Source organism: Dama dama, chromosome 18 (assembly GCF_033118175.1).
Source record: "Dama dama isolate Ldn47 chromosome 18, ASM3311817v1, whole genome shotgun sequence".
NCBI lineage: Eukaryota > Metazoa > Chordata > Mammalia > Artiodactyla > Cervidae > Dama > Dama dama.
The window spans coordinates 57,837,346-57,852,250 of NC_083698.1; the positions used below are offsets into that span (position 1 = coordinate 57,837,346).

At 42.4% G+C, this 14,905-nt stretch overlaps 1 protein-coding gene across 3 annotated transcripts in view; it reads left to right on the forward strand.

Moving 5' to 3' along the window:
* Positions 1-14,905, forward strand: part of AOAH (acyloxyacyl hydrolase) — a 186,333-nt gene that overhangs the window by 64,500 nt on the left and 106,928 nt on the right. For all 3 annotated transcript variants that reach the window (XM_061165364.1, XM_061165366.1, XM_061165363.1), the window contains exons 7-9: positions 2,485-2,555; positions 13,677-13,737; positions 14,804-14,874. In XM_061165364.1, the coding sequence (XP_061021347.1) occupies positions 2,485-2,555; positions 13,677-13,737; positions 14,804-14,874 (203 nt within the window). The remainder of the gene's footprint in view (positions 1-2,484; positions 2,556-13,676; positions 13,738-14,803; positions 14,875-14,905) is intronic.

Below are 14,905 nucleotides of genomic sequence, written 5' to 3' on the forward strand. Positions count from 1 at the left end.
TTCTGGATCTTAGAAAGCGTCTCTACACATTGCCACCCATGTTATGGTATAATTGCATGCTGGTGTGTGTTTTGCAGTGTGTCAACGCTGCTCATCTCACTCAGTTACCAGCTCTCCAAACATCCCATGTTTTCACCCCCATCCCCCTCCTCCCGCCTTCCATCAGTGATTCCCAACCAGGGGCAATGCTGTCCCCCATCACCTCTCCTGGGGACATTTGGCAACAATTGGAAACATTTGGAGGCTGCTGACTATAGTGGCTAGATGCCAGATATGCTGCTAAATAGCTTACAACGCAGAGGACAGCCCACAACAAAGAATTATTCAGCCCTGAATGGCAATAGTGCTGAGGTTAGAAAGCCCAGGACCAGGCCTTAGAGTCTTTATCTGCCAACGGGTTTTTCTGTCCCATCTTGCCTCCTCCAGGCTTTCCTGTCTCCTCCAGAGAGGTCTTTCTGAAAAACAGTGTGATCTCTCCCAGGATTCCCCACTGCCCTCAGGGCAGCACGTGATGCAGCCTTCCAGGCTCATCCTAATATGTCCTTCCTTCCATGGCCAACCGCGTTCTCCTGGCTCCTTATGCTCCAGCCAGGTTGAAATGTCCTGCAAGATGCCAGCCCCACTCGTATGCCCACAGCCCTGTGCGGGGTGCACCTCTGCTTCTCTGGCTTTGGTGTGGACTCCAACCACCTGTTGGAGGTGGTGTAGCTTTTAAAAATACAGATTCTGATTCGACAGAGCAACGGTATGGCCAGAGACTCTTAGTCCTAAAAGTTCCTGCATGACATCCAATGCTTCTGGTTTGTGATCACACTTTCTTCAGCCAAAGTCTACAGCAGTGGTTCTCAAACCTTAGTGAGCATCAGAATGACTTGGAGCTATGAAAACACAAATTCCCGGGCCTTCCCCGGGCTTTCTGAGTCAGTAGATTGTGGTGGAGCCCACGAATTACATTTGTAGCCAAGTCTGCAAACTGCCTTGAGTTGAAAAGCGTGGAGCATCTGTCTCTTCCTTTCTCGCCTGCCTCCTCCTCCAGTTCCTAGAAAGCCATATTAATGCCTGGACCACGGCAGCCCTCACAGAACATGCTAAGAGCTGGGATTATCCACCCCTATGCTCCACTAGACAGTAAGCTCCACGGCGACAAGGACAGCCTCTTCTGTCTCCACCTCTTGCATGTAGTTGAGGGCACTAGTCAAGATTGTTCCTCATTCTAGAAAGTTGTACCAACATCATGAAGATCCTTAAATATCTCATTTATAGCCAGAAAAGGTTACTTGTCTGCCTTTGCTAGGGTCAGAATACTGACAACTGTTAGCACCACTCACAGCCATCTGAAGGACTCTCCTGCTTGGTGAGAATTACCACATGCTTCCCCGCTATCCAAAAGTAGACCATTCCTATGAAGTCTTTCCTCAGGCTAAGCAGCAACTACCTTAGGACTCATCTTGCTAACAGATGCACACAATAAGTGGAGATCAAGCAAGAAGCTCACAGACACAGTTCAAAGCTCTGGCTGCCTGATACTGAAGTGTTCAGTGTGGTTTCTGGGGAAGGAGCTGGGAGGGGCCCCTCAGTGCTCGGGGTTACTCACCGGCTCCACACTGGCTCTTACAGAACAGATGATGAATCGTATTTTTGCTTTACACCTTTTATTTTCTTTTTTTATGAAAGTGAAAACTCCTCTTCAGATTTCTTTCAGTTCATGAAAATAGATACTAACATATGTCTTTCATCGAATCAAGGTGGCGTGAAGTGAACATTAAAAAAGCAGGAGATACCTGTCTCCCTTTCTCTCTTTGTTGATAAATGCCAGTTCCTGACTTTTCTACCCTGTTGTTTTTCCTTTTGTCTGCGAAAAGCATCACAGGAACTGCAATACTTCTAAAAGCACTGTTTAATTAAAAAAAAAAAAAAAAACCAGGGTTTTTAATTTATCCCCCAGCTAGAGTCTTATGTAAACTGCTGTCTGAAATCCCTTTGTTCAGGAAACTCTGGGGGGCTTCATCTGCACCCCTTCCACCCCTCCACCCCCCAGGGAAGGGGTTTTCCTTCTTCCTAAGCCATCTCTTCCATTAGTCTTTATCTCTTAATAGGATGGAATTATCTTATTTGAAAACAGTCTTTATTTTTCAAATCCTTTTTTAAAGCCACTGAAGATAGTGAGGAGAAGAATGTTGTCTAAGTAGAATGGACCGAGGTGGGCCTCTTCTTTTGGGCAGAGCTGGAAAAGATAAGAAGATGGGACTAGCTGGCTGGGGGAAGAGAGACCTTCAATCGAAGGAGCCAGCACAGAGGTGCAACGCATTTGGAGTGTGGGGACAGGAACAAGGGGTAAATTGAGTTAAGTAATATGGCCCAGATTCTGGAGAAAGAAGAGTCCAGAAATCCAAAATGTGGAGCCAAGAAGAGGAAGTACCTTTAGAAACTGGAGAACCATTCCTTGAAATAAATAACTCTTTCTGTTTTTGCTTTTCTCTCCAGACATACTCCAGAAGTGGTTCTGATATTTGTTCACTCCCATTTTTGGCCAAGATCTGTCAGAAGATTAAACTGTATGTATATGAATGCCCCCTCCTGAGCACTAACAGGGGAGAGCATCTTTGGTGGTTTCTGTTTTCTAATGATGAAAATGATCTTCAAGTTAAAAGGCATCTTTCTGAAGGTGAAAGTGTTCTTGCTCATGACTTGTATAGAAACTAGAAGACTAATTAGCTTAGAACAAATCATTTTGGAAATAGACTGAATACCAGCATCTTTGAACCTCCAAGCCTGACTTACAGTCCTGGGCTGGAACACAGCCTTCCTGCCAGTACATGCTCACACCGGGGACGGGACAGCCCCTCCTTGCTGTGTAAGATCCAGACGAGGTCGGCCACCCGTTCTGGTAGGGACTCTGAGCATCTTTAGTGCAAGGCACTCATGAGGCTGGAAAAGGACCCTTGTTTTCAAGAGCACAACCTATTACCTAAAAACCCTAGCTCTAATATCTATGAACAGGGTTCCAAATGCAGAGATACTGTCCAGAGTTCCCAAGCCCTCCTGTCTCAGCTTAAAATCCCATGCTCCATCTCACTCTAAGATTGTGCTGGGTGTCATAGTAACTACTGTCCAGAATATTGAAAGACGGAACAGTATCCTGAGAGGCACGTTGGACTAAGAGGCAAAATAGCACAGGTCCCCTTCCACCCAGCTCTTTCCCTTGTAACTGGGGCAGGGCTGCTGCCGGGCAGTGTACGACCACCATTCCCAGGGCCAGATACTGAACTTTCACTGCATTTCTGCACTGAATTCTCATAATTCTATCACTATTCCCATTTTGAACAGAAGGAAACTGAGTCTTACAGAGGTAATTTTTCCGGGACTTCTTTCCAGTGGTTAAGACTCTGCTTCCACTGCTGGGGGCATGGGTATGATCCTTGGTCAGGGAACTATGATTCCACCTGCCACGTGGTGTGGCCAAAAAGTTTTTTTAAAAAAAAAGTAACTTCTCCCAGCCACAAGGACCCAACATACACCCCCAGGTATATTGGGCCACACTTGTTCTCTGGAAACATCCCCTTTTGGACTCCTCTGCAGTGCTGTGTCTTGAGCCAGCTTTGAGGACTTGGGCCCCTTCATGTCTCCAAACCTCAGTTTTTCCATGTCTCAACTCAAGCCAAAGAGTCATTTGGAAGGTTTTAAAGATGCAGACTTCTTGGTCTGAGCCCTGGTGGGGGAACATGGCAGATTCCTAGGCTCCTGGTTAACTATGTCCTCCCAGGTGCTCAGAAGATTAAACTGTATGTATATGTATGTATGTATATGTATGTATTCTAGTTCTGGAGCCAGACACAGGTGTTACATGTAAAGATAATGCTTTAATGACTCAAAATAATACTCCTTCTCTGTAACGTACTCATTGGGACCATGCCATCTGCCCAGACCCCTGTTATTTTTATTCTCACTCTTCTGAAGGCAGTTCCTATCACTTGAGTGTGTTCTGGTCCAGCCTGGCTCTCATTGTGAAGGGATAGAGGGGAGAACTCTCCAGAGATGACAGTCAGGCCTTATACCTGAACTGAGAGGTTGGGTTCATTTCTTAGAGTTGCTGTACTAAAATACCCCAACATGGGTAGCTTAGAACAATAGAAATGTACTCTCTCCCAGTGCTGGAGGTTGAAAGTTTGAAAGCAGTATATGGGCAAGGTCCCTCTGAGACTCTACTCCCACTGATATTCCCTCAGAGACTCTGGATAGAATCCTCCTTGCCTCTTAGCTTCTGGCACTGGCTGTCCATCCTTGGGAACCCTGACTTTGCAGCTGCATCACTCCATTTCTGCCTTCCTCTTCATGCATGGACATCTTGCCTGTGTGTCTGTCTTTTCCTTTTATAACCAGTCATATTGGATTAGTTCAGTTCAGTGCAGTCACTCAGTCTTGTCCGACTCTTTGCGGCCCCATGAACCAAAGCACGCCAGGCTTCCCTGTCCATCACCAACTCCCGGAGTTTACCCAAATTCCTGTCCATTCAGTCAATGATGCCAACCAACCATCTCATCCTCTGTCGTCCCCTTCTCCTCCTGCCCTCAGTCTTTCCCAGCATCAGGGTCTTTTCAAATGAGTCAGTTCTTCACATGAGGTGGCCAAAGTATTGGAGTTTCAATTTCAACCTCAGTTCTTCCAATGAACACCCAGAACTGACCTCCTTTAGGATGGACTGGTTGGATCTCCTTGCAGTCCAAGGGACTCTCAAGAGTCTTCTCTAACACCACAGTTCAAAAGCATCCATTCTTCTGCACTCAGCTTTTTTTATAGTCCAACTCTCACATCCATACATGACTACTGGAAAAACCATAGCCTTGACTAGATGGACCTTTGTTGACAAAGTAATGTTTCTGCTTTTTAATATGCTGTCTAGGTTGGTCATAACTTTCCTTCCAAGGAATAAGCATCTTTTAATTTTATGGCTGCAATCACCATCTGCAGTGATATTGGAGCCCAAAAAGATAAAGTCTGCCACTGTTTCCACTGTTTCTCCATCTATTTGCCATGAAGTGATGGGACCAGATGCCATGATCTTAGTTTTCGGAATGTTAAGCTTTAAGCCAACTTTTTTCACTCTCCTCTTTCACTTTCATCAAGAGACTCTTTAGTTCTTCACTTTCTGCCATAGGGTGGTGTCATCTGCATATCTGAGGTAGTTGATATTTCTCCTGGCAATTTTAATTCCAGCTTGTGTTTCATCCATCCCTGTGTTTCTCATGATGTACTCTGCATAGAAGTGAAATAAGCAGGGTGACAATATACAGCCTTGACGTACTCCTTTTCCTATTTGGAACCAGTCTGTTGTTCCATGTCCAGTTCTAACTGTTGCTTCCTGACCTGCATACAGGTTTCTCAAGAGGCAGGTCAGGTGGTCTGATATTCTCATCTCTTTCAGAATTTTCCACAGTTTACTGTGATCCACACAGTCAAAGGCTTTGGCATAGTCAATAAAGCAGAAATAGATGTTTTTCTGGAACTCTCTTGCTTTTGCGATGATCCAGCAGATATTAGCAATTTGATCTCTGGTTCCTCTGCCTTTTCTAAAGCCAGCTTGAACATCTGGAAGTTCACGTATTGCTGAAGCCTGGCTTGGAGAATTTTGAACATTACTTTACTAGGGTGTGAGATGAGTGCAATTGTGTGGCAGTTTGGACTTTCTTTGGCATTGCCTTTCTTTGGGATTGAAATGAAAACTGACCTTTTCCAGTCCTGTGGCCACTGCTGAGTTTTCCAAATTTGCTGGCATATTGAGTGCAGCTCTTTCACAGCATCATCTTTTAGGATTTGAAATACTCAACTGGAATTCTATCACCTCCACTAGATTTGTTCATAGTGATGCTTCCTAAGGCCCACTTGACTTCACATTCTAGGTTGTCTGACTCTAGGTGAGTGATCACACCATTGTGATTATCTGGGTCATGAAGATCTTTTTTGTACAGTTCTTCTGTGTATTCTTGCCACCTCTTCTTAATACCTTCTGCTTCTGTTAGGTCCCTACCATTTCTGTCCTTTATTGAGCCCATATTTGCATGAAATGTTCCCTTGATATCTCTAATTTTCTTCAAGAGATCTCTAGTCTTTCTCATTCTATTGTTTTCCTCTATTTCTTTGCACTGATCGCTAAGGAAGGCTTTCTTATCTCTCCTTGTTATTCTCTGGAACTCTGCATTCAAATGGGTATATCTTTCCTTTTCTCCTTTGCTTTTTGTGTCTCTTCTTTTCACAGCTATTTGTAAGGCCTCCTCAGACAGCCATTTTGCTTTTTTCATTTCTTTTTCTTGGGGATGGTCTTGATCCCTGTCTCCTGTACAATGTCACGAACCTCCATTCATAGTTCGTCAGGCACTCTGTCTATCAGATCTAGTCCCTTAAATCTATTTCTCACTTCCACTGTATAATCATAAGGGATTTGATTTAGGTCATACATGAATGGTCTAGTGGTTTTCTCCACTTTCTTCAATTTAAGTCTGAATTTGGCAATAAGGAGTTGATGATCTGAACCACAGTTAGCCCCCGGTCTTGTTTTTGCTGACTGTATAGAGCTTCTCCATCTTTGACTGCAACAAATATAATCAATCTGATTTTAGTGTTGGCCATCTGGTGATGTAGGGACCACTCTAATGACCTCCTAAAGGAAATCGGTCCTGAATATTCACTGGAAGGACTGATGCTGAAGCTAAAGCTCCAACACTTTGGCTACCTGATTCCAAGAACTTATTCATTGGAAAAGACCCTGATTCTGGGAAAGATTGAAGGTAGGAGGAGAAGGGGACAACAGAGGATGAGATGGTTGGATGGCATCACTGACTTGATGGACATGAGCTTAGCAAGCTCTGGGAATTGGTGATGGACAGGGAAGTCTGGCATGCTGCAGGTCCATGGGGTGACAAAGACTGAGTGACTGAACTGAACTGAACTAATAACCTCATCCTAACTTAACAACATCTGCAAACATCCTCTTTCCAAGTAAGTTCCCATTCACAGGGACCAGGGGTTAGAACCTCAACAGCTCTCTTTGGTGAACACAGTTGAGCCCACCACAGAGGCACTTTTCCTATGTTCCTCCATCCTTCATCTCATGAGCTTCTTGGACGCTAAAGCCACTGAACGGCCCCCATCTGCTTTGAACGTATCTCAGGAGAGGAGAAGGCTGTGCTTCTGACCCACATTCAGAACCTCTTAGTTTAAGAACTTTTCCTGGTTCATCTCCCCACATGAGTTCCTGTAAGCCAGCTGTGTGAAGTGCTGGCCTAGATCCCGGAAACAGTTATCAACACTGCTTTTCATGAAGAGGTGGAGGCGGACAGCATCAGGATATGAGGAGTGGAGGGGGAATATGAGACAGGAAAGAAGGTGCTGGGAGGCTAAGAGACAGCCAGATCCCTAGGTCCCCAGGCCCCTGATCATTTCATCATGCCTAGCTCTTGTTGAATTGAGACTCCTGTCTCCTCCTTGCTGAAATCATCATTATATTTTCTGTGTCAAACATGGGCCTGCAGGACCAAAACAACATCTCTGCAATTGAACCACCTTTGAAACACTGAATTCAAGAGCATCTGTGGTCAGAGATTTTCCTGGCCCAATTTAAAAGGGAAACTCTTTTTATGAAAAAGCAAAAGCAATATGTTTTTCTTCTTCTAAAAGTCATTGTGCTTCTGGTATAATTCATACCGGGTCACAGTTTATTCAGTGCTGTTTGGTTTATAAAGCACATTTAAATGCAACCTCATTTATTCATCAAATAATCTGTGGCTCAGTGATAATAATGAGAAGGAAGAATAACCCAGTACTGTCTCTTTACCAGGAGCTCTTATAAAGGCAGCCCTGTTAGCAGACCCCATTTTTGTCCCCCCTTTTTAAAGATGTAAAGTTATTTTCCCAAAGTCACAGAACTAGTCATGGATAGATATGACATTTGGACCCAGAACCATTACATTGTCTGTGCCTTGACTCTGAGCCCCACTTTTAGATGAACAAGTTGGCTCTAGTTCATTTAATGCCCGATCCACTAACACAGTCGGTAGGTAGTAGAGACAAGCCTACATGTCTTCGACTGCATTAACCCTTCCGTAAAATCCCCTCCAGTAAGAATGCCGTTCCTGCTCCTTGCCTCTCCCTGCGCCCCCGTTTGTTCTAATGCCTTCAGAATGCAATGGTGGCATCTCCACCCACGGTAAGAAGTTTTCCAGCTCCCAGCCACGTAGCTAGCCTCCTTGGTACCCCGCGCTCCCTGGCGCCTGCTCCTGCACCCTGTTCTTCCCTGGCTGCTTCCCTGTCAGTCTCCCACACCTACCAACAGCTTTGGAAGAGTGAGGACACCATTTCTTGGTAAGCTTTTTAGCCCTGGTTCCTACTGCAGTGCTTGACCTCAGTAGGGACTCAATGAAGAAACAAGTGAATAAACAAAGAAAAAACACTAATTTATTAGAGACACAAATGTGTAGGATACCAGGCTACTGCCATGGGGCAACCAAGGATTTTGTTATTGTTTTGTTCTGATCAGAATTCACAGTGCCTATACACTGCCTAATTTTTTTTTTTATTGCAGCAATGGTGAGTCAGGAGGGTCCCCTCTTAATATCGATAATGTATTCTTTTTATTGAATTTCCAAATGCTTAAGCCCACCTATTATTTCACATAAATTCACACAGGCTATCATATCCTATGTTAATTTCATTTTTAATTCATCATTCTTGGCTTTTTTCACTTGTTCCTTCTTGCTTATGCCCTGCTCTTGCCGCTCACCTCAGTACCTATCCACACCACACAGTGAGCCATGTAAACATGTCAGTATGTATCTTTCCATAGTTTTCTCTGCTTTCATTGCATCTTACAGAGATGCATGTAACACATCCACGTGCAGAAGAAACAGCCCTTCTGACCCTGCACTGCTGCCTGGGATTCAAATGTGAGGCAGATACTCATGGATACTCATTTTCCCTAGTTTTCTTTTGTTGTAATGCCCCAGTTTCATGACATAGTTTTAGGCATTTTGAGCATGAATAGCTCAATATTATGTAACGAATAACATTCAGCTGCAGTCACAATTGCTCACTGGGTCAAGCTTGTCAGCCCAGACCCCATGCAGAGGGCAGGAGCAGCAAGCAGGTGATTGGCTGTACCAGCCAAGGTGATAACTGAAGTTCTAGGTATTTTCATTGTAAGTTTCCTGTTTTAAACATCTTTGCTGCCACAAATATTAGTCTCACCATAATTAGCTGTGAGACTAATTACAAAATTAAAGAGACTTTATTACTAAATACAAAATACCTGAATATATTTAAAGGGTGAAAAGTGAAAGTCAGTCATGTCCGACTCTTTGGGACCCCATGGACTGTAGCCTGCCAGTTTCTTCCGTCCATGGGATTTTCCAGGCAAGAATACTGGAGTGGGTTGCCATTTCCTTCTCCAGGAGATCTTCCCAACCCAGGGATTGAACCCGGGTATCCTGCATTGTAGGCAGACGCTTTACCATCTGAGCCACCAGGGAAGTCCATTTAAAGGGTGCGTAGATTTAATGGCACTACTGTGCAGATGACTGACCTTATTTTGTGACTTGTACCTGAACATTTGTCTTCCAGGTCTTTCATTCTTAGTATTTTACACATTGATTCACCTCCTCATGCGGCATCACATTTTTTCTTTTTGTTAAAATTTCTTCCTTTGTTAGAGGAGGTATCAATTTCCAAATACTAGGATGCATATTTATACCCAAGCTTTGTATTGCATCCCATTCCTGTGTTTTTGCCTAGAAAGTAGCCTGGTGGGCTACAGTCCATGGGGTTGCAAGAGTCAGACACCTCTGAGCACACACACATGTGTATTGTGTTATGAAAGCCTCTATACTGTTGTGTGATCCTGGCATCTTGTCACGTGTCTGTTGATAAACATTCCAGAGTTTTATAGGAAATGTGAGTTCAAATCTGCAATTTTATGGCCCTCATCCTCTTTCTCCTCCACTGTAGTGTGTTTAGAAATAAGAAACTGGCTCTTGGGGCAAATCATCATCATTTGTCATGATTTTTGTATGATACATATCAAAACAAACTATCAACCAGTCATTTTACCTTTTATGGCAAAATTGTCTTATGGCCAATTAGTCACACAGTGAGAATGTTTGTAACAAAAATGCTTGCTGTGAAGGTACTTACAGCAAAGAAGTTTACAGTAAAAATATCTAAAAATAATGGACATGCATAACTGGATTGGACATTGTGTGGCTGGGAACCTGAAAATCTGAAGAGAATCCATGGGTTGAATTGGGGATATATCCAGAAACTAAAATGTCATAAGAGCAGACAACTTAGGCCTGTTTGCCCAGTCCTAGAAGCCACCTTTGGTATAGCTGTTAGCACTGTGCATAATAAAGACAAAAGCTAATATTTTGTGAATACTTATCACATGCTTGGCACAGGTCTTCCTTGCTTCACATGTAACAACTCATTTAGTCTTTGCAACAGTCCAAGGAAGCAGGTACTGACATTGACCCCATTTACAAATGAGCCAACAGATGTAAAAATGATGAAATAATTTGCCTTAAGGTTATGTACGGCAGAACTGGGATTCAAATCCAAGGAGTCTAATTTCAGAACCTAGAGCTATGTTAAAGGGCTTCCCATACTTTTCCTTCCTACTAGAATGCCTGTCACCTAATCACTTGCTTTGAAAATGCTTTCTAATCCTTTAACTTTCACCTTAAGATTGCTTCCTTCCCTGTAGAGAGGGAAATGTCTTCCCTCTGCGTGCACAACCCTCTTAGAGAATTTTTCTCCGTAGCACTGTAGCTATCTATTAATGCATTGTTTTCCCCATCCATCACTGTGCTCTTCTAGCATAGGAAATGTATCTAATACTCATCCTTAATATCTAATATGATGTCTGGCACATGGTAGGGACTTCAAAAATAGCTATGGGATGAATGAATGAATATGTTGGCATACAACCAGGTACTTGTAAGGATACACAATGTATCAAATTTATATACAATTTTGAAGAAGCAATGATAGTAAAAGTCAACAATGCTTTATCCAAAACCTTGGAGCCAATTGTAATTTGGAATTCAGAATTTCCCAGATTTTAAGAGAGTGACATATCATGTATATACTGTAAATCACCACACTCACTTACACTCTTAGCACCTCCTGATTTTTTTTTCTTTCTTTTTTTTTTTTATTAGTTGGAGGCTAATTACTTCACAACATTTCAGTGGGTTTTGTCATACATTGATATGAATCAGCCATGGATTTACACGTATTCCCCATCCCGATCCCCGCTCCCACCTCCCTCTCCACCCGATACCTCTGGGTCTTCCCAGTGCACCAGGCTGGAGCACTTGTCTCATGCATCCCACCTGGGCTGGTGATCTGTTTCACCATAGATAGTATACATGCTGTTCTTTTGAAATATCCCACCCTCACATTCTCCCACAGAGATCAAAAGTCTGTTCTGTATTTCTGTGTCTCTTTTTCTGTTTGCATATGGGGTTATCGTTACCACCTTTCTAAATTCCATATATATGTGTTAGTATGCTGTAATGTTCTTTATCTTTCTGGCTTACTTCACTCTGTATAAGGGGCTCCAGCTTCATCCATCTCATTAGGACTGGTTCAAATGAATTCTTTTTAATGGCTGAGTAATATTCCATGGTGTATATGTACCACAGCTTCCTTATCCATTCATCTGCTGATGGGCATCTAGGTTGCTTCCATGTCCTGGCTATTATAAACAGTGCTGCGATGAACATTGGGGTGCATGTGTCTCTTTCAGATCTGGTTTCCTCAGTGTGTATGCCCAGAAGTGGGATTGCTGGGTCATATGGCAGTTCTATTTCCAGTTTTTTAAGAAATCTCCACACTGTTTTCCATAGCGGCTGTACTAGTTTGCATTCCCACCAACAGTGTAAGAGGGTTCCCTTTTCTCCACACCCTCTCCAGCATTTATTGCTTGTAGACTTTTGGATAGCAGCCATCCTGACTGGCGTGTAATGGTACCTCATTGTGGTTTTGATTTGCATTTCTCTAATAATGAGTGATGTTGAGCATCTTTTCATGTGTTTGTTAGCCATCTGTATGTCTTCTTTGGAGAAATGTCTGTTTAGTTCTTTGGCCCATTTTTTGATTGGGCCTGATTAAACACATTTATATTTCAGCAGTGAAATATATGGATAGTCATATTAAGTAGGGTATAGGTTATGAATTGCCTTAGATTGGTTTAGGTCAAATTTTGCCACCAAATAAATTAGCTGCAGCATTGAAAATAAGAAACAACTCTTGGTTTTCAGGACTGTTTGGATATGTGGGCTATGAATAAGGGATTGTGGAGTTTATGTAAATTGCAACTTATGAGATTTAGGATGGCCAATCTACCCATGCATGTCTAGAATGTATGGTTTTGTTTAGTTACCTTTAAAATAAACAAGTAAAGGTTAATTTAATGACCAAACATTCTAATTCTAGAAATTCATTTGTTCCTTCCTTCAAGGACAAACTCTCACCCCCAAAGTGGCAAAGGTAGGAGGAGATAGTCTTGGCATCGTTGAGAGAGACCTTTTACCCAGCGCTTTTTCTCAGACTGATAATACGGCTGTTTGGGTTTGTTCATCCTCTCTCTCCTCCCTACCCCATCCCTCTCCCTCCTCCTCTTCCTCTTATTCTTTCTCTTGCTCTATGTCTTTCCTCCTTTTCTCAGCTAGGAGCCTAAAACAGCTATCCAAGAGGTCAAATACATACATGGGAGAACCCTACCTATTCTTACAGGGGATGTCATCTCCCAAGAGGTCTATAAAGTGGACTTCCAGTGGCTCCACCATCCCAGAGCTCTAAAGACAGGCTCCACACCACCAGTTAGGCTCCATGCTGGCTCTGGCTGAATTCACTAGCCTTGAGACTCTCAGAACTGCTGAGAAGCTCTTGATTCAGAAGACCATTTACTAAAACCTATAAGGGAGCGTGTTACTCTCTCTACATTCTAAGCTCCAAGAGTAACCTCACTCTGCCATATGATGGCACTTGCCTGCTACTCTGTAAGTGATTCTCCTAAAGGGAAAACAGTGTTTACCATTTGGAAGCTGGGGAAAGTCTGGTAGTGAAAACTTAGGGGAAATCCTTACTCAAAGGAGGTATCCGCAGTTTTGGGCATTAATTGCTTGATCATCAATCACATCAATTACACCCGGCACTTGAAGGGGAGTGACAACTAAATGCCTAATGGTTCTCAGATGAAGTGATTTAAAAGAGGAGAATCTTAAGAAAAGACTTCTGTCCCAGAATGTGTAAAATGTGTAAAATCTCTAGTACTAAGTTCATTGACTGGACCAAAAATGTAGTCTCCTTTCCTGAGGACCTCAACAGGACATATTGCATGCCCTCTAAAACTTGAGTTCATTATATTTTACTTACCCATATAGGCCAAGTAAAGTGTCAGAGAGAAAATCGTTCTGTTGAGTAGAGAGCAGAAATAAGCAAAGTTGGGCTGGTACTCAATTTTATCTTTACTTTTAAAATTTTTATTTAGGCCCTTAATTTTATTTTTAGAATGGGGTTTTGTTAAGTAAACTCAACACAGTAATATCTAAACATGTCTGTGTTTATTTTCACAAACACACTTTCTTTTTTCTTAGCTCACAGGTGTTTCATTTTCTTTCTTCTAGAGCTATACAAAATTCTGTGCCATTTGAAGATGCAGATTCAGACAAATATAGTGATTTCCCAGTGAGTATTGTTAAGAGTAACCAGCCATTTAGTAAATATTAAATTGCTTCCTATAAATTTCTTTCCTTTAATAAGACAAGATTGAATGCCATTTGAATGTATTATTAATTTGATAATACACCATTTTATAATGTTTATATACCTTTATGGTATCTCCACATGGACCATCAAAGTGGATCTTAGTCCTAGACTGTTTTCATTTCCTGAAGCCGTTCCCAGCTGGAATTTTCCATGGGGATAACAGTTATCTAGATAACACGTCATGAATTATTTTCAAAATTCTTAAATATACTTTAACTTACTTTTTAAAAGTGTATATGTGTTTGTGTGCACATGTTTGATTTAGAACAGTTAGGATATCATAATATTCTCTGTGAAATTCAACAAGCAAGTAACAGATGTCACAAACTCTCCAAAGTTGATGGGCTCTCAGATACTCTACCTGGCAATTTGAGAAATAAAAGCATTGTTCAACATCATCATGGCTCTTGATCCTTTTGAATCAGACATGTCAAAAATATAATAAATCCATGCAAGTAACCAGTTTGGCTAGAGAGTTTTTAATTATTCAGTAAAATTAATTGTTGGACACCATAAACCAATTGCTTTGGGGCCTGAGAAAATTGATGGTTAATAGAGAAAGTTCAGGGAGTTGGATGGCCCTGCTGTGTGTGGAAGTACACATAGACACATAAACATGAACACACATGTACACACAGACACATGTGTGTGAAACATGCATTCGCGTAACCACCCATGTGAGTGTACACATGCTCACGTATTTGCAAATTCACACAGATGCATCCCCATACTTTCACATATTGGCGCACACACACACACTCACACACATGCTACACCTGTGACTGGCTCTGGTACCATATTCTATTTCACCTCACTCAGGAGGTCTTAGCATATTCATCTTAATTTTCTTAGTGATCTCTGGTGTTCCCAGACTATATTTGAATTTGAAACTGCAGATGTCAATACCTCTCTGACAGCTCTGACTGGGCTTCACCGAGGACAACATCAAAGCAGAACTGACCCTGTGTGTGCTCTTCCCTTTCAGACACTGCGAGGCTTTCACTGGCGAGGGAGAGATTGCAACGACAGCAACAGGATGGCATACCCAGGCAGAAGGTAATGGTCTCTGCTCATCACTGATTTTGAA